At 37.2% G+C, this 20081-nt stretch overlaps 1 protein-coding gene and 1 pseudogene across 2 annotated transcripts; both read right to left on the bottom strand.

Annotated features, from left to right (window-relative positions):
* Positions 1–15: 15 nt before the first annotated feature.
* tfap2e (transcription factor AP-2 epsilon) lies at positions 16–10703 on the bottom strand. Of its 2 annotated transcripts, none has more exons than XM_052093401.1 (7): positions 10603–10703; positions 7914–8366; positions 6113–6167; positions 3752–3983; positions 2734–2852; positions 2284–2422; positions 16–1266 (listed from the first exon to the last, which is right to left on the bottom strand). In XM_052093401.1, the coding sequence occupies exons 1-7, from the start codon at positions 10645–10647 to the stop codon at positions 1005–1007; spliced, it is 1305 nt and encodes a 434-aa protein (XP_051949361.1). In that variant the 5' UTR covers positions 10648–10703; the 3' UTR covers positions 16–1004. The 2 variants fall into 2 exon arrangements, with proteins under 2 accessions (XP_051949361.1, XP_051949362.1); XM_052093402.1 differs by lacking the exon at positions 10603–10703 and adding an exon at positions 9560–9704.
* Positions 10704–13880: 3177 nt separating this feature from the next.
* Positions 13881–19688, bottom strand: LOC127619482 (neurochondrin-like; annotated as a pseudogene).
* Between the last annotated feature and the right edge of the window lie 393 nt (positions 19689–20081).

The raw sequence follows: 20081 nt of genomic DNA on the forward strand, positions 1-20081 counted from the left end.
CACACTAATTTTGTAATCACGCTAGATTTGTACCACACCACCAAGTCAATTTATACACAATAAAAACCACCTAGGTATTTAGGAAAATATTCTCAAGTCATGTGGGGATAGAACCAGCGACCTTCTGATTACCAGTTATGTGCTTTAGCCCACTCCGCCACCACCACTCACTAAGTGTGATATAACCCCTACTGCTATCACTAGTACTCACTTTGTGGCCAGCAGCATACTGCGTCTTGTGGGCAACTGTTCTGGGTCTGTCTGTCTGCACAGATACTCTGCTAATGGATCAAGTTTTGCTCAAACTTGTCTATGCTGATAATAACGCATTGATTTTTGCTAACGTTTATACCTCTCTGAAATATTTCGAAAACGCTCTCCATTACCGCATACATTGAAAAACGATGTTAGAAAACTGATTAGTGTGGATGTGCCTTAGATCTTGGACCCCGCTGTATGTTTAAGATTCACATTCTAGGGCAGTTGCATACATTTGTTTGTTTTGCTTTAATAATATATTACATTTACATTGCAATACAGCAATAAGAATAACAGTAACATTGATAATAAACATACAACATGAAGTACAAAATGAATTTTTCAAATGAATTTGTCAAAACCTAATTTACTTTACCACCCTCATTCTTAATAGTCTGTACCATCTTTCTTTTCATTTGATTGGTTTCTGGGCTGCGGTCTCCAGAGAACACATAGAGACCCCATGTAGGCCTTGTACAAGTCAGTCATCTCGTCACCAAAGATCCGGAGGGAGTTTGTTGTCCACATGTGGCACGTATCAAGAATTGTGGCATTTTCTGCAGCTCTCGGGAGACCCCAGATTTCATCAGACAAATAAAACTAGTCCATAAAACTTGTGTCTCGAAATCTTGTGGAGGACTGATAAATGAGCCCAGATATGAATCGGCAGAAGAGCACACATTCATACACATAAATACACTCATACACTCCTAAAAGTGAGGGAGGACTGTCTCTCTCCGAATTGTTCATTTACGGTGCTTCAGTTCTTTGTCGTGGTGGCCCTTCCCTCCTCCCTCTCCTTTTTCCATCAGTTTTAGGGCCTCTAGCAAGTAACTCTGGAAGGCCGACAGGGCGGCGCAGATGGCGGGCGTGCCGAAACCATGGGTGAGGAGACTGAAGTGGGTCAGGCTGCTCTGCACCCCGGGCTCCAAGCAGGGGGTGGGGCGACTGCCACCCAACGGTGACCTGTCCTGTGACATCATGTCCACGAACTCCTTGCAAATCTCCCTGTAGACATGGAAAGAGAAGTGAGAGTGTGTACGCCACTGCAATACCCCCAAAATCACCATTAAACTGGTGGTTATTTATAACAAAGAAATTATTATTGCATGTTGAAAGATGGCCTGCTAATGATTTGCAAACGCATAAGTGGCAATTAGAGAATCGAAACCCATTAAGTAGTCCTGAGTTATTTTACTATGATATCAAAACACCAACTTCCTGGTCTTATTGTGCACAATTCATCAGTAGATGTATTGTACAAGAAAAATATATATGTCTTTGTAATCTTCATCAAAATGTAACAACTTGACCCACCTCTGAAAAGATTTTCGTTTTCGGATTTCCTTGGCATTTATACCGGAAAATAATGTGAATAGTTATAATAATAGTTTAAATACCTGTATATCTAAATTTTATATATATATATATATATATATATATATATATATATATATATATATATATATATAGTTGAATACTGTTGCACTTGGAAATATGTCATATTATGGAAGTAAAATGGGTTGCAGATGTCGTTTCATATTGAGCTTAAATACTGTTTTGTGATATTAAAAGATGTCAGTATTTAAGAGGTCTTGCTTAGGGGGTTTTCTATTTAAATAATCTAAACATTCAAATATGTCTCTAGGATACCATTTAAATTACTTAATGCAAATAAAAAAGGTTTTTCTTCCTCTTAAGTTTTCTAATGGCAGCACACAACATTTAGCTTTATAGAGAAATCCTATTCCTTCCATCCCTAAAAAAAACCCTGATTAAGTAAAACTATATTTACATTTATGCATTTGGCAGACACTTTAATCCAAAGTGACTTACAGTGCACTTATTACTGGGACAATCCCCCCGGAGCAACCTGGAGTTAAGTATCTTGCTCAAGGACACAATGGTGGTGGCTGTGGGGATAGAATCAGCAACCTTCTGATTACCAGTTATGTGCTTTAGCCCACTCCGCCACCACCACTCACTAAGTGTGATATAACCCCTACTGCTATCACTAGTACTCACTTTGTGGCCAGCAGCATACTGCGTCGTGTGGGCAACTGATCTGGGTCTGTCTGTCTGCACAGATACTCTGCTGTGGCCCGGGCAGGAAACTCGGTCTCGCACACATACCCAAAGTCCCGTGCGAGGTGAACTGCCTCACCTGAGAAGAGAGCGCGAAGATAGAAAAATGAAACTTCAGCATGCTAACTGAAACCTTGAGGTGATAATAGGCTCTAACATTAGAAAATGACTCCTTGCATTGTGTTACAATTTATATTTATATGTTAACACTCCCTGGAAGTTTATGGTTTCACATTTACATGAACATCTACATCTGTTTACCAAAGTGACTGATAATGTAGTGCGTATGCTGTGTTTGAGAAAATTACTGTAGCAGGTATGAGGCAGTATGCCAGCTGTAGAGATAATCTGATAATAAATGTGTCTGGATTTTATTAAATGTTTTGTTACCTTCCACCAGAGCTGTGAGGAGTGTGACATTGGCTGCCTTCCGGCGACCGGCGGGCAGATTGAGTCCAATCTTCTCCAAACGTTCTCGCAGACAGCGGCCTCCATTTTTTGATTTGGCTCTGAGGGAAGAGAAGTAAAAAGATTAACACCTCACAGATGTATCTTAAACATCTGCCATGTCTTTAAGCAGCACACCTATGTCCTTACAACATCAAAATAGAGACCTTAATAGGCCTACTATTTAGATTGTAGGCCTATTGTAGAAGACATCTGGGAAGTTTTACCACTATAATATTTGATTTGATATAAATTACGCAATATTTGAAAACATTACTGTTTCAAAGACTATATGTACTTGTTTAAAGTAGGTCTGGTAATCAATTGACTGAGCAATTTATTATAATTTTTTTTAAGAAAACCATAAATGAAACAAAATAAAACAACAGTCCTACCTATTGCTAATCTACGCATGTTTACATGGTAGAAGACCTGTGTGCTTTTGTGCAATATTTGCAAAATGCTACTTTAAAGGGATAGATTATCCTGTCATCATTAATTCCTCATTTTCTTCAGTTTCCATTCACTTTCATTGTATGGAAAAAAGACTGAGGCTAACATTCTGCCAAACATCTCTTTTGTGTTCCACAGAATAAAGAAAGTCAAATGGGTTTGGAACAACACGAGAAAGAGATAGTGAAAGAAACATTTGTTTTTGGGTGAACTATCCCTTGTTTCTGTGAATTGTACATGTTTTTAATATAAATGTATACATGTATATGTGTATATGTACACATATGCATACATGTATATGTATGTTATAAATGTTTATAATACATGTGTTATAAATGACTATACTAAACATTTGGGACTCATTGCTGATAATGATACTGAAAATTGTATTCCTTGAGTCTGATGCCCTTAATTCATAATTTACTTATAAGTGATGCATTATTCCCAGAGCTCTCTCTCTCTCTCCGTCTCTCTGCCTGACTTCCCCTCCTTCCTCCCTTCCATTTACCTGCGCAGGACTCCTCCAAGCAGCGAGGCATTGAGGCATTCAGGTGGGGCCAGGCGCCTCTGCACCTCTCCGACTGTGACCTTGTACTTGGAGGTGGAGCTAAGGAGGGACAGGCGACCAGGAACAGAGCAGAAAACTTCTGCAGGGTTGGACACACCACCCAAGCCGAGTCCCTCTTTAGTGAAGGACAAGGCAGAGACCATTGAGCCATTTAACTTAGAAGGGACAGGAACTGTAGAAAGAGATAGAAAGTCATATAGGTACAATGTTGGGTAGGGTACATAAAAAGTAATCCACAACAAGTAAAATTGTAATCACTTTACTGATTACTTAATTGAAAACCTAATCAGATTACTAATTATTTTACTTTTACGTTACTTTCTACTACACTCACAAACATTTTGTTTTTCCACTCAAAAATGAAAAATTTATATTTTCTACTTCATTGTCTTCAGAAGTCACAGAAACACAAACTGACGTACAAATAAATTCACATTTCTACTGTATGACATAAATAATAGGCTATATTTTGTAATATTTGTAACCCACATAATATACTTAAAAGTACTTAAATTGAAAGTCATTATCTGTAATCTGATTTATATTTGTTGTGCCCTAAAAGTAAATAGATTACAGTAACTAAATACTTTGAAATCCAATTACACCAAACTCTGCTTAAGTATGTGTGCCAGAATTATCTTATTTAAAACAAAGTGATGGGATTTATAAAAATGTGATAATTTGTGCTTTTGGGTTCAGCCTTCTGTTATGGAAACCTTTTTAGTCGCAAGACTCTGTAGGATATTTGTGTGCTCTCCCACAGGTTGACATCTGTTGTCTCAATGACAGTGTTTAATTTCTGTTTCTCACTCTTATTTTCAAACGTGTGTTGCATTACCATTGGGGAAAAGCTTTATTCCATCTGTTGGACACACAACCATTTTGATGTTTTGTTCCACTTGTGATTTAAGTTTTCTGCCTTACTACAATTCTGAATTTTAAATGAAGCCAAATATTCTATTATAGAAAAGATGAAGAGTGAAGATTCTATTATAGAAAATAACTAATTTACTTAAGAAAAATAGAAACAGAAAATGATGCTTTTAGCTATTTTACCTATTTAACCGTTTTTAAGCGGATTGTATATAGCTATAATCATTACCTCTAATAAAGATTTTTTTTCAGCCATTAAATGTTTAATGACATAAACCTTCATTGAAACTCTAATAACGATTAGTAGTCACAGAATAACAGAGTTCCATTGGCTTTTAATTTGAGCTCAAACATCTTTGTTACATCATCCCCAAACATCAGTTTTTATGAGATTAGCCCGTGTGTAGCCGCTTAATCGCCTCTTTTCGTATCTGTGTGGGCTGGATTTCCAAACGCACTTCAATAGCAATAGTGAAAATGCAGCTTGCGCGTGTATTAGGACAATCAGCTGTATGGGTGTACATGCATGATTTTTTACTGTGTGCACAGAGCATATCTCCTCCCCCTTTGCGCGGATTGGCACATGACGCATGGTGTTACTGTTTATATCATCTATATCTCTTATTGTAGAGGTAAAATGCTCTGTAGTATTGGCTTTCTACTCTCCGTGGGCGGTGTGCGCGTCTTCGCAACGCCCTGCTGTGCAGCACTGATTTGCGGACACAAACGGGCTCCGAGCGCACTGCTGCGGAGATGGATGCGTCTCATATAAGCTCCGAGAGCAGATCCGCTTATTCATGTGGGCTTTGGTTTGTTCTCGACAGAGAAATCTCCATACACCCATGAGCATCCAACTGATCCATTCTGTTGCTTAAATACGCGTTATTCTTATGGGGCTACTGCTCTGAAATCAATGCAAAGGTAATTGATGAAAGCATGCTGTATTGCACTGAGTCAGAACAAAGTGTTTTTAAATAACAATTCTTATTAACTATCCATTGACTGCATTAAAAATATATTTTTTTCTTTTAAAGTGGAAAGAAATAGTGATACATTGAATTCTTCATAACTTTATTATCTGCCCTCTTCCTCCACCTCCCTTTCGTCTTTCTCTAATCCCTCTCTTTCTCTCATATGACCATGAACAGTTCATTAACAGCAACTGCCTTAAGGGTGAAGGCAGAGGCAGAGAGTGCTACAGGATTTCTTGACTTCAAATGAAATTGCAGAGCTGAATTATTTTGTGTGTGTGTGTGTGTGTGTGTGTGTGTGTGTGTGTGTGTGTGTGTGTGTGTGTGTGTGTGTGTGTGTGTGTGTGTGTGTGTGTGTTTGACTGAATCCTTTAATGTATCATGGCTGAGCACCACTACATAAAATCTTATTTTAGCTGCAGAGGTCACCCTCTCTTTATGCACTACAAACTCTCACCTTTCTTGATAACAGAATGATCCAGGATTCCCAAAGCTGAGGCTTCTTCCATACCCTGTTAAAACAAAATAGCATGCCATAGGTTCTTAGAGTTTTATGATTTTACAGTCATTCTTCAGTGGCAGAGTCACTATCAATTTGTTAAATTATCACTTATACATACACATGAGGGCATTTGAGACTGAGATATGAGGTGAATATATGGGTAAGACTCAGTAAAGTATAAAATATTTCCATAAAAGTACTGACTATGAACATGTTTATGTCCATTATTAGAGTCATAGATCATACAGCCCTTATAGGCTACTGAATCCTGTTGTGCAGAAAATATTATTTTTAAAGCAAATTTATGTGATTTTTAGAGGACAAAATATTACTTTCGTGATTTTAAAGACAAAATAACAATGATAAAAATATAAGATAGCCGACAATGTGTTCCTTTGTTTAACCTAAAAAAATACTGCTAGTTTTGCAAACATAATGTGTACAGCGGGTCTAATATGTTCTTTTAAATCACATTATACTGTAGGCCTAATATAAAACATTGTTTGAGTAAAACAATAGGAACTTCGATTTGTTGCCAATATTTGTCGCATTTGAAGTCGCACAACTCACCGAGTAGCTAATAATAGGCTATACGCTTATTTGCATCTTATTTATGGCGAGTTAAACTATGACACTTGTTCCCGTCGAAACTCAGTTCTCGGAAATGCTGCTGCATATCATCAAAGGGAGTCGAGTTGTTTGTTGAATAATTGGCCGTGTAAACCGATTGGACGCGCTATTAGTTTCCTGACAGATAGAGTGCATTAACTCATTCTGCACCTGCCTACAACAGTGAAAGAACAGCCATAATTCATAAAGCAACAGCTTAAAATCAATTGAATTAAATCTGAATCTGATGCTGAATCTTTTAGGCTGCACGTTGTTTTCTGTAATTTTATTTCTTGTTTTCACAGGATCTGTGATTTAGTCTTTCTAATAACTGGGTTTTTAATTGTATTGGTGCCCTATTTTTTTATTTGTTTTTATTTGTATTTTTTTACCGGCTTTTGAAGACTAAACAAAATTCGCTAAAAGGTTTTATCCGCCATCGTGCAAATATATATATATATATATATATATATATATATATATATATATATATATATATATATATATATATATATATATATATAAAAAATTTCACGATAAAGAAAAAGGGGCACTATAGGATAATATCATTTAGTAACCGTTTTATATTAAATACAATTATAAAATACATTATTAGCCTATTTTTTTTTTTTTTGCTTTAAATATATATTAACCATTTCATGTAGTCCTAATTTACATTTTATGAAAACGTAAATATAATTATTATTCTCCATTACGCGTTTTTTTACTTTTTTTTTTTTGAACACGCAGATACTCCTTTAAGAAAAAGTTAGGCTACATGAATAGGCTAATCTATTTAAATAAAAATAAATAGCCTAAATACATAAAATTAGGTATATTACAAAAAACAAAATCTAATCTGTGTATCTTTCAAATAATAGGCTAAATATATTAAAGTCTGTTGAATTACTAATATGCTACTTAAAATAATAATAATAATAATTCTACATAATAATATTATACCTAGGCCTACTTCCGAGATGATTTGACTTCTCTTTTTAATCTCAACAACACAAATAATTCCAGGATTTACAAGTTTGTGTTTTGATAGAACGATATTTATGTCTAGCTAGTGACACTCCTACGCTAGTTGACATTATCGTCTGTTAAACGGGAGACATTTCCAGATGAAAGTGGTTAAACTCACTTGAATGTCGTCCAGACCGTGATGACCCACTGCGTGCATTCCCAGAGGGCCTTCTCCCAGCCCAGCTGCTCCTTCTCCCAGTCCATGATGATGGAGCAGCCGCGGTACGCCCGGATATTCCCGCCGCGGGTCTAAACCCAGCGCCCGATGTGACTGCGACAGAAGCCCCGCGTCCTCCGAGCGCGAGCGCTGAGAGTGCCACGCTGCCTGCTGGTGCTGATGGAGAGAGTTGATGGACGGATAGGGATCCGATAAGTGCGGATATCCGGTGTCTTGACTCTGGGAGTAAGAAAGCGAGGACTGGGGGTATGGAGGTGGAAAGTAGGGCGGCTGGAAGTCAGAGGCCGGAGCGTGACAGAGAGGGGGAGCCGAGGAATAGGCAGCCTGGTTTAGCGAGGAAAGCTGAGAGAGACGGCCGCTCGGAGAGGAGCTCGAAAGCCCGTCGGCACGGTCCTGTGAGGAGAAAAGTCATTTCGTTATCACGGAAATGTCGATATAAAGTCCACTTTAACGCTGTCAAGTTGTAGCTCACCAATTAGTTTATACAACCGTATAGCTGTAAATTAATCACTGAAAGTAAGCCTACTGCCCTATTGAGTTTTACAAATTACATTTATGTCTTTGGAGATACATTAAAACACTGTCAGCTAACTGTTATCACCACCTGCTATTTTTAGATGTTGGCTAATATGTGTGACAGATTTTGTAATGTCAGGTGTTACCGGAAAGACTAGTACAATTGTTTTGTATATTAATTCAATTAAATTTATAGCCTATATTTTAATTTAATTATTGTTAAATAAACAAGCATATACGATTCTTTATTACAACAATTATAAAAAGATTAATTAATTAAAATTAATTTCTTAATAGATTGACTATTTCAGTGTCATGCTTTTATGCTTAGTTACACAAAAACAAAATTCAATATTGTTTTACAGTAGGCTATTATGATGGATGGAAATTAGACAATTAGACCTATAACAATGTTTCTGTTTGTACTTCTAATTTATCAGCTACTCAAAAAGGCAATTTTAAGTACAACAGCATCATTTAAACAATTGAAACCCTGTAACAAAATAATGAGAGACTTATTTATTTTCTCATGTTCATATGCAATGTAGCATTTTATTATGTTGTCACATATAGGCCAATATTCTATTATTTTTTTATTTGCAGCTAGGTCAAAAATCTATTTGCAAAAACTATTAGCTTTTCAGCTTCTGACTGAGAGAAGCATCATCACGTGTGGTAATAATAAATAAATAGTGTCTGTCATGCTTCTTTTTTTTTTTTTTCAGTAACAGAATTTAATGATTCTCTTTGTTAAAAACGCAACATATAACGCACAAGTCATTGCAAAACAAAGACTAGTCTGTTATCTCAGTTTAGACCAATGGCAGCATGTGACATATTTCCAATGACACTCCAGCACAGTTTAGTTCTTCATATTACACACTCACTTAACATTGACTAGTTCTTCCATAGTATGCACACACTTAACATTGACCCCGATTGCACTTACCAGTAAATGCTTGATGCATCGCGTATATGAGCTTTCAACCTCAGCTAATATCACATGACAATGATCTCAATGAAGTCAAACACATCAGACCGGAGTAACTTTGCATCATTGTTAAACTCACCATGGTCGAGTAGGTGTGGACTAACATCTGGAAATATGGGTCCGAACTCCAGTATACTTAAAGCCTCTTTCAAATCTATCAGAACATTAAAACTCCAAGTTTTCTCACAGATAAAGTGTAAAGTGAACGTGCTCCGCTCTGTAGATGCTCGATATCAGAGTGTCCCAGTTAATCACACTCGAGCGCTCTTATAGCTCGACACTATGGGGGAGGGGTTGAGAAGACCACCTTAAAGGGACATTAATTAATCCCTTTAAATTAATTCATCCACTTCATTTTGAAATTTTTTTTAATAATAATAAAAAAAATTCTGTGCAGTATTATTCTTTTTTTTAACGTTTCTCTAACTTTATTGTTAATTTCGAAAGATTTCAAATAATGTATTGATATTTCCAGTTGTAGCCTATGATTTTGTTGATATTTTAGAATAAAAACGTTACTTTGTTGTTTTACCATTTCCGATAATGAATGAAAAGTAAACACAAATGCAACTGTTTCACAAACATATTTATTTTGTATAGTATATACTGGAGTAGCTTTATTATAAACTCCAAAAACCAAAAACTTCCTTAGCTTAACTACTAAACTATAACCAGAATAATATTTTCATTAGGTATTAATAAAACAAAATCCACTTCATGCAAAATCAAAGCAAAAGGTAACACTTTACAACAAGATTCTATTTGTTTACATTAGTAAAGGCATTAATTATCATGCACTAACAATATTTTTTACAGCATTTATTAATTTAGATAAATTGTTTAATTTATGAAAACACTGTGGTTCATCGTTAGTTCATAATGCTTTACCTAATGTTTACACACACAACTATATATATATATATATATATATATATATATATATATATATATATATATATATTAGTAGCCTTTATGTTGAAACTATAGATTAATAAGTGAAATAATAACTGAAAATTTATTGTCCATTGTTAGTTCATGTTAACTAATCCTAGGACAAACAACCTTATAGTAAAGTGTTACCAAGTAAAGTAATTAAACTTTTAACTGAAAATACAAGCTTACCTGTAAGCAATAAGGTTCTGTCTTTGTCCGTGATTTCCACAACATATTTTTGGATAAAGTAATTCTTAAACTCAAGACAGGAGAGAGCAGACTCTGCGCACTGCGAGCGGAACGGTGAGAGAGGTGCGGGAGAGACACGAGAGTTTTATTGACAAAAAGAGATACAAGAGTTGAGTGACAGAGAAAGACGTAGGCTGATGGGCGGAGGATCAACTGATGGAGTCTGGAAGACAAAAAAAGTGGGGGCAAAATGCAAATGCGATTCTGATTTTGGGTGGCAAAGAGCGTTGAGAAAGTTTACGCGCAGACAACGGCTGTCTTAAAACCTAGTGAACTCTGTAAAACCGACAACAATTTTGGGCATCACAGGGGCGTGCAGCACTATAGATGATGATGACCAAATCGATGTCCAAAGAATGTAGGCGCCTATATACTATCAAAATAGTAGGCTACCATGATAGTAGGGCTGCCATGTTTTTTGGACATGGTACCATAATAATATTCTTTGAAAAATACTTGGGAGCACAATTAAAATGCATTGGTACATGAATGTGGCAGTCATTCAGTACCATGGTATAGGCTATATCAAAGTACTGAAATACATTGCATTCAGAAAGTATTCAGACCCCTTAACCCCCCCACACACACATTTAGTTATGTTGCAGCCTTATGCTAAAATGCTTTAAATTATTGACCCCACCCCCACACACACACACACATCAATCTACACAGCATACCCCATAATTACAAAGCAAAAATCTGATTTTTATTACTTTGCAAATTTATTACAAATAAATTATCACATTGACATAAGTATTCAGATGTTTCAATACTTTGGAGTCCACGTGTGGCAAATCCATCTGATTAGACATGATTTTGAGAGGCTCATACCTGTCTATGTAAGGTCTCGCAGCTGAAAATGCATATCAGAGCAAAAACCAAGCCATGATGTTAAAAGAACTGCCTGCAGAGCTCAGAGACAGGATTGTGTCAAGGCACAGTTCTGGGAAAGGCTACATTATACATTTGGCTGCATTGAAGGTTCCCAAGAGCTCAGTAGCATCCATAATTCTAAAATGTAAGAAGTTTGGAACAACCAGGACTCTTCCTAGAGCTGCTCGGCCAAACTGAGCAATCGGGGGAGAAAGGACTTGGTAAGAGAGGTAACCAAGAACCCGATGGCCACTCTGGTTGAGCTCCAGAGATCATGTGTGGAGATGGGAGAAACTTGCAGAAGGACAACCATCACAGCAACACTCCACCGATCTGGGCTTTATGGCAGAGTGGCCATAATATTCTGAATATTCCCCTCAGTGCAAGACACATAAAAAAGCAGGGACTGGGCACGGTTGAAGGAAAGCTGAATGCAGAAAAATACAGAGATATCCTTAATGAAAACCTGGTCCAGAGCACTTAGAACCTCAGACTGGGCTGAAGGTTCACCTTCCAACAGGACAATGATCCCAAGCACACAGCCAAGACAGCACAAGTGTGGCTTAGGAGCAACTCTGTGAATGTCTTTGAGTGGCCCAGCCAGAGTCTGAACTTGAAACCAATTGAACATCTCTGGAGAGATCTGAAAATGGCTGTCCACTGATGGTCCCCATCAAACCTGACAGAGCTTGTGAGGATCTGCAGAGAAGAATGGTCGAAATCCCCAAATCCAGGTGTGCAAAGCTTCACACCCAAAAAGAAAAAAGTACTGAGTTAAGGATCTGAATACTTATGTCAATGTGATATTTCAGTTTTTTATTTTAATACATTTGCAAAGATATCAAACATTTGTTTTGCTTTGCCATTACAGTGTATGGAATGTAGAGTGATGTGATACAACTAAAATAATGTAAAGCATTTAAGCATAAGGCAGCAACATAACAAAATGTGAAAAAAAATAAATAAAATGGTCTGAATACTTTCTGAATGCACTGTATACTATATATATATATATATATATATATATATATATATATATATATATATATATAGCCTATAGGTAGTCCAGAGCTCACTAGGTTTAACAAATGTGAACTGAGCACATCTTTTGAGTTATACATGTTTTCTTGGTTTCTTTGTCCATGACATTCAATACCTCCAGTGTTCAGAAGGACCAAATGGCAGGTGACCACAAGTCTGCTAAAAGTGTATGACAGATAATGAGAAGTTAACATGACATTTCAAGGGGTGACAGCATACAACATGTTTACATATTTTAAACAACCTTTAAATTAAAATAATGTAATTACTAGTTTTTATGATATACTTGAGACCATACAGAATATTTGTACTTCGAAAATACACGTCACACCATGCATGTATAGGTGGTTGGAGAAACAAAAAAAAACTTAAATGATTGTGTCTATGAAATGTTAAAGGGTCCATTTACCCCAAAATGAAAATTCTCTTTTACTCACCCTCATGCCATCCCACATGTCTTTCTTCTGCAGAACACAAATATTTTTAGAAGAATATCTAAACTCTGTTGGTCCTTACAATTCAAATGAATGGTGACCAGACCTTTGAAGCAAAGAAAAATCACATAAAGGCAGCATAAAAGCAATCCTGTAAAAGACTCTAGAGGTTAAATCAATATTTAAGTCTTTTCTTTTTTCTATAAATCTCTAATTTCACTTTTTGAAAGTGGAGATTTACAGTAAAAAAAAAAAAAAAAAGGACAAATATTATTTATGAAGACATATATTACACCAATGTAGTCCTCTGGATTACTTTTATGCTGCCTTTATGGAGCTTCAGAATATTGGTCATCATTCACTTGCATTGGATGGACCTACAGAGCTGAGATATCCTTCTAAAAATGTTTGTTTGTGTTCTGTTGAAGAAAGACAATCACACACATCTGGGATGGCATGAGGGTGAGTAACCAATGAGAGAATTTACATTTTTGATCTATCCCTTTAACAGTATGTAAAATGAAATGTACTGTGTTGGAGGAAGGACACAAACTCACAAAGTATAAAAACTGGTTTTAAAAAATTCACAGAACCTAAAATATACTTTCTCTTATACATACATATAAAGACTAAGCTAAAATCTTCATGCTGAAAAATTAAATAAAAAATGTTTTTAGCATAGTATTTGTCATCTACCCTTTATGTCTGCTTTTTAATAATTAGATTGTTGTAAGGACGCCACCTAGTGTACATACCAAAACATGACAATTAGAGGTGGACACAGATACAACTAGATATACAATAGAGTAATTAATAAAATAATAATAAATAACTTCAACAGCAAAAATATTATTATTCCATATTCCGATTTACACGTTGACCACTTAAGTAATTTATTACAAATTTTTTTTGGATGTTTAATATGACAAACATTGTAAGTGATTTTTCAGTCTTTTTACAAAGTGAATCATACAAATGTTAGTCCACCAAAATTCTGCTTAGCTGTGGCATAAACTGAAGAGATCCAAGCAAAGTGAAGATGTTCTGCAGCCATCCATCATCCCAGATGAGGGTGGCTATCCAGGGCTGAGCCCAAACACAGCCACCCAGAGCCTGCAGACTGAGCATCCAGAGCTCTCCGATCTCCTCCTAGTGTTCCTCCCAGAGAGCGCTGATCCATGCTGGGTTAGAAACCTGTTCTACCTGTATAGCACTGACCAGGTTCTACTGAGTCTGCAAAGATTTAGGAAACCCATAATTAAGACAACAATAATAAAAAATCATCAGAATTCACAAGTTTATTGGTTTCTATGTATTTTTCAATGGCCCATTTAACTGAAGATGAAATGTATAGTTGTTAGTCTACAAATGATATAAAATGCTGCATCCTTCTGACCTAGTAGTCCTATGCGAAAAGCATACGCTACATAACATGCCAGGTTTCATGGCAGATCAGTGGGTGTACCTGCAGATTTGAGTCTGAAAATCATGAGACCCAAAGTGCAACAGTTGGCTGCTAACACCAATAGTTGTGGCTTATGAAGTAGAACAGGTAGTGCCTCGCTCAGCATGGTCTCCAAAGCAACAAAACAAGGATTGCTCCCGAGAGGGCGAGGAGATATAGCGCATCAAGTTGGTCGTTTAGGAAATAACCTATGCTGTGTTAAACTGTGCAATTCACAAGGTTTGGCTTGTGTGTACCTGACTCGTTCTGGCTCTGTGATGGCAACGTTGAGTAAAGCAGAGCATGCAGTTCCCAGACTGGGTTTTTCAGTCACTGTTTTCTCACTCTGACCTCTTAAAGACCCCCAACCCTACCTCAAAAAAATCCACTAGCAGGGATGGAGTATCCAGAGAGAGAAGAACCTTCCTCAGCCCATCTTCAGCAGAGAGGTGACAAAGAGTAGTGAGAAGATATCTAAGAGGAAGAAAGAACGTATAAGTAAATGTATACTGACTGCTCGAGGCTAGTAACCAGAAGGTTGCTGGTTTAATCTCCACAACACCATTGTGCCTTTCAGCAAGGCACCTAATTTAAGGTTACTTGCACATTTGATGGCAACATTGAGTAAAATATAATGAAAAACAAAACAAAACTCTGGTCCTGACTGTGTGGCAATAAATAAAGATTCAAGATTTTAATGTCTTGCCTAAAAGCAGCTTCTCTGTGCCATGTCCCATCTTGTGAACTGTTGGTGATGGAAATCTTTGACATCCAATCAGCAAGCCCCTTGCCTTTTTTCCATCCCTCGAAGTGACTTTTGGCATAGCCAATGAGGTCAATCACATCGTCTTTGAGACATGAGGTTTCTTCAGCAAGCCAAGCACAGAGGGAGCGGAAAGTGTCAAACACAAATGGGTCAACATGGTGGGTCTGGTCCACCTAAAAGGGACAAATTCCTATTTATGATGAACAGAAAAGATGATTCCCATTCAATTTAAGCAAGTAAACATGGAATAATTGTAATATTTATTAGTAATTTTAATATTTAAAAAGGACCCCATGAAATAAATTGAGTTTAGTTTAGACCACAGCTGTGAATAATGTTTTTCTACTTGATATTGCTAGTCAGTGGCAGTTGGTTATTAGAGACCACGAACATTCTGTAAATCTGAATATCTTTTATAAGTTATTTTTGTCAACGTTTAAGAGTACACTCTCATATAGATGCACAGATAACAACAGATATTGGCTAAAATCCACAAAACTAACATTTTGCCATTGCAGTCTCTAGGCACGATCATGATTGGTGCATCATCCGTAAATGGAAGAAGTTTGGAACCACCAGGACTCTTCCTAAAGCCTAAAGAAGGGCCTTAGTCAGGGAGGTGACCAAGAACCCGATGGTCACTCTGACAGAGCTCCAGCGTTTCTCTGTGGAGAGAGGAGAACCTTCCAGAAGAACAACCATCTCTGCAGCACTCCACCAATCAGGTCTGTTTGATAGAGTGGCCAGAAAGAAGCCACTCCTCAGTAAACAACCCACCTGGAGTTTTCCAAAAGGCACCTGAAGGACTCCCAGACCATGAGAAACAAAATTCTCTGGTCTGATGAAACAAATCTTGAACTCTTCGTTCTGAATGGCAAGCGTCATGTCTAGAGGAAACCAGGCACCGCTCATCACCTGGCCAATACCATCCCTACAGTGAAGCATGGTGGTGGCAGCATCATGCTGTGGAGATGTTTTTCAGCGGCAGGAACCGGGATACTAGTCCGGATCGAGGGAAAGATGAATGCAGCAATGCACCGAGACATCCTTGATGAAAACCTGCTCCAGAGCGCTCTGGGGCGAAGGTTCATCTTCCAACAGGACAACGACCCTAAGCACACAGCCACAAGGTAACAAAGGAGTGGTTATGGGACAACTCTGTGCATGTCTTTGAGTGGCTCAGCCAGAGCTCAGACTTGAACCCGATTGAACATCTCTGGAGAGATCTGAAAATGGCTTTGCACCAACGCTCCCCATCCAACCTGATGGAGCTTGAGAGGTCCTGCAAAGAAGAATGGGAGAAACTTCCAAAATAGGTGTGTCAAGCTTTTAGCATCATACATAAAGACTTGAGGTTGTAATTGGTGCCAAAGGTGCTTCAACAAAGTATTGCAAAAAGGCTGTGAATACTTATGTACATGTGATTTTTTTTTTTTTTCTTTTTAATAAATTTGCAAAGATTTCAAACAAACTACTTTCATGTTGTCATTATGGGGTATTGTTTGTAGAATTGAGGAAAATAATGAATTTAATCCATTTTGGAATAAGGCTGTGACATAACAAAATGTGGAAAAAGTGAAGCACTGTGAATTCTTTTTGAATGCACTGTATTCCAGAACACTAAAGGAGAACCATCTGGACTATTTTTGCATATACACATGCACAAGACAGACGTCTTTGACCGTTGTCACTTTTTCAGTTCTGCCCACAAATTTTCTATCGGATTGAGGTCAGGGCTTTGTGATGGCCACTCCAGTACCTTGACTTTGTTGTCCTTCAGCCATTTTGTCACAACTTTGGAGGTATGCTTGGGGAAATTGGCCACTTGGATGACCCATTTGCGACAGAGCTTTAACTTCCTGGCTGATGTCTTGACATGTTGCTTCAATAAATCCACATTATTTTCCTTCCTCATGATATTATCTATTTTGTGAAGTGCACCAGTCCCCCTTGCAGCAAATCACCCCCCCCAACATGATGTATTTCTTATATTTATCCTCTGGAGAATGCCTTATTTATTTCAATATGCCAGGAATAAAATAATTATTTAAAAAAAAAAAAAAAAAAAAAAGGTCAATATTATTAGGCCCCTTAAGAAATTATCTGTTTGATTGGCTATGGAACCAACCACTGTTATCCAATGACTTGCCTAATTAACCTAATTAATCCTACTTTAAGTTGCACTTCAAACTGTGGATTAGTATCTTGCAAAACAACTAGTGAAGTAATATAAAACTGTCATCATGGCAAAGACAAAAGAAATTTGTATAGACTTGAGAAAAATAATTGTTAATGCTCACAAAGCAGGAGAAGGATATACATGTTTATCAATGCGTTTCTATGAGAAGTATTATCAAGAAGTTTGAAGAGATCCACACAGTGGAGAACAAGAATGGCAGAGGCAGGAAGCGAAAGATTTCAAAAACCTTGGAAAGAAAACTGGTAAGAGAGGATTCTAAAGACCCAAGAACATCTGCCAAGGCACTAGTGAATGATTTAGCCAAGTCTGGGATTGATGTCTCAACGAAGACAGTCACTAGAGCCCTGCAAAGGAATGGACTGTTGAGGTTGCTGACCAAGAAAAACTCCACTTCTGAAGAAGAGACACATCCAAGCTTGAAGTTTGCCAAGGACAACCTAGAGAAAAATTTTGGATACTGGAAACGTGTCCTCTGGTCAGATGAGACAAATCTAGAGCTCTTTGGCCATAGAGATGTTGCCTATGTTTGGAGAAAGAAGGGAGTGGTGCTCAACCCATAGAACACCGTTCCCACAGTGAAACATGGTGGTGGGAGTATAATGCAGTGGGGATGTTTCTGTGTGTCTAGAACTGGGAATCTCATCAGGGTCGAAGGAATCATGAAAAGGGAAGACTACGAGAAGATTTTAAAAGACAACCTCAGGCAATCTGCAACAAACCTTGGTTTGGGTTGACATTTTGTCTTCCAGCATGATAATGACCCAAATCATACCTCACTTCTGGTGAAGAACTACATCCAAACGAGCAAAGTGAACATCCTTGACAGGCCTCCTTAAAGCCCAGACTTGAATCCCATAGAAAATCTGTGGGCCACACTGAAGACTAGAGTCCATGCCAGGAGACCAACAAATCTGGAGGAGCTTGAGAGATTTTCTAAGGAGGAATGGGCTGCGACTCCTCAGGAGAAATGCCTAAAACTGGTTGAGAACTACAACAAACGACTAAAGGCTGTTATCAAGCAAAAGGGATACACTATTGACTATTAACATCAGAGGGCTAATAATTTAGACCAATAGATTTTTTTAATTCTTGGTTATAATTTTGTTTCCATTTGTATTATAAACACTCAAAGTTGCCTAAATAAACTATTATGTTTAGAAATGCTATGTTGAAAAAAATCTTTGCTACATTAAACAGCACTTGGGAATTATTTGAAAAATAACTAAATATTTCAAAGGGTGCTAATAATTTTGTCTTCAACTGTGTGTGTGTATGTATGTGTGTGTGTATATATATATATATATATATATACACACACACACACACTGGTGGCCAAAAGTTTGGAATAATGTACAGATTTTGCTCTTATGGAAAGAAATAGGTACTTTTATTCACCAAAGTGGCATTCAACTGATCACGATGTATAGTCAGGATATTAATAACTTTAAAAATTACTATTACAATTTGAATTTTATTTTTCAGAACTTCTTAAACTACTTCAAAGAGTTCTCATCAATAAAATCCTCTTTGTGCAGCAATGACAGCTTTGCAGATCTTTTGCATTCTAGCTGTCAGTTTGTATAGATACTAACAAAGACAATGTTAAGCTTCATTTAACAAACCAAATATCTTTCAGCAGTGTTTGATATAATAGAAAGTGATTTTCTAGTTCCAAATTAAAAATTTTGCATGATAACTCAAGTGATGGCTGCTGGAAATGAGGCCTGTCTAGATTTGATAAAAAAAAAAAAAAAAAAAAAGTAATGTCCTGACTACACTTTGTAATCAGTTGGTGAATTAAAGTACCAATTTCCTTCCAAAACAGCAAAATATATAAATTTTTCCAAACTTTGGGCCACCAGTGTATATACATATATATAAAGATTATGTCATGACCCCTTTAATTTATTATAATATAGATGAGGAGGATAAGCTATTAATGAGTACCAGGAGTAGTGCTGCCAAAGTATGGCTGTCATTCTTGGCATGAGTGAGAGCTTGCAGACAGTACTCTAGAACCTCACTCTGAGAGGAAGACAGGCAACAGAATACAGGTCCAGAACTGGACCCATCTGCTCTGTTTTGCTCCATACTGGTTGGAAGCTTTTGGGTTGAGGCTTCCTCTAGAATGAGATGACACCCAATCTCTGCCATCTTTAGTGCCAACCTATAAACAGGCATACTTGGGAATCAGAAGGTATGTCATATTATCTACTTCAGGCTCTAGTCCAAATGCATCCTCATGGTGCTTTAAGTTTAGATCAGTGTCAGTCAGACACCTATGGGCAGCAAAACACATAAGATGACAACACGAGAGAACTATCGGCTTAAATCACATGTCTACATCATATTCAAGCAACGTATTTAAAAGTTCACGTTAAATGGCTGTTGCTTTCATTTTTTATTGTAGTAAGAAGAACTAATCTGTTAGTCAAATTCAGGAATTGGACGTTTAGGGTGCAAACAAGCTACTCAAAGCTAAATATATCATTAAAATCATTTTCAAGAGATATGAATGACCTACATTATGTAGGCTAGTGCCAAACAAATCTAAAGTCTTAACTTTATACAATATGCTGTGAAAAAACCTGGAGCCAGGGTGGATTTACGCAAACACACGTCGAAGCTATGTGTGGAGACGGCACGGCAAATCTCGCGAGA

This window comes from Xyrauchen texanus, chromosome 26 (assembly GCF_025860055.1).
Source record: "Xyrauchen texanus isolate HMW12.3.18 chromosome 26, RBS_HiC_50CHRs, whole genome shotgun sequence".
Classification (NCBI taxonomy): Eukaryota; Metazoa; Chordata; class Actinopteri; order Cypriniformes; family Catostomidae; genus Xyrauchen; species Xyrauchen texanus.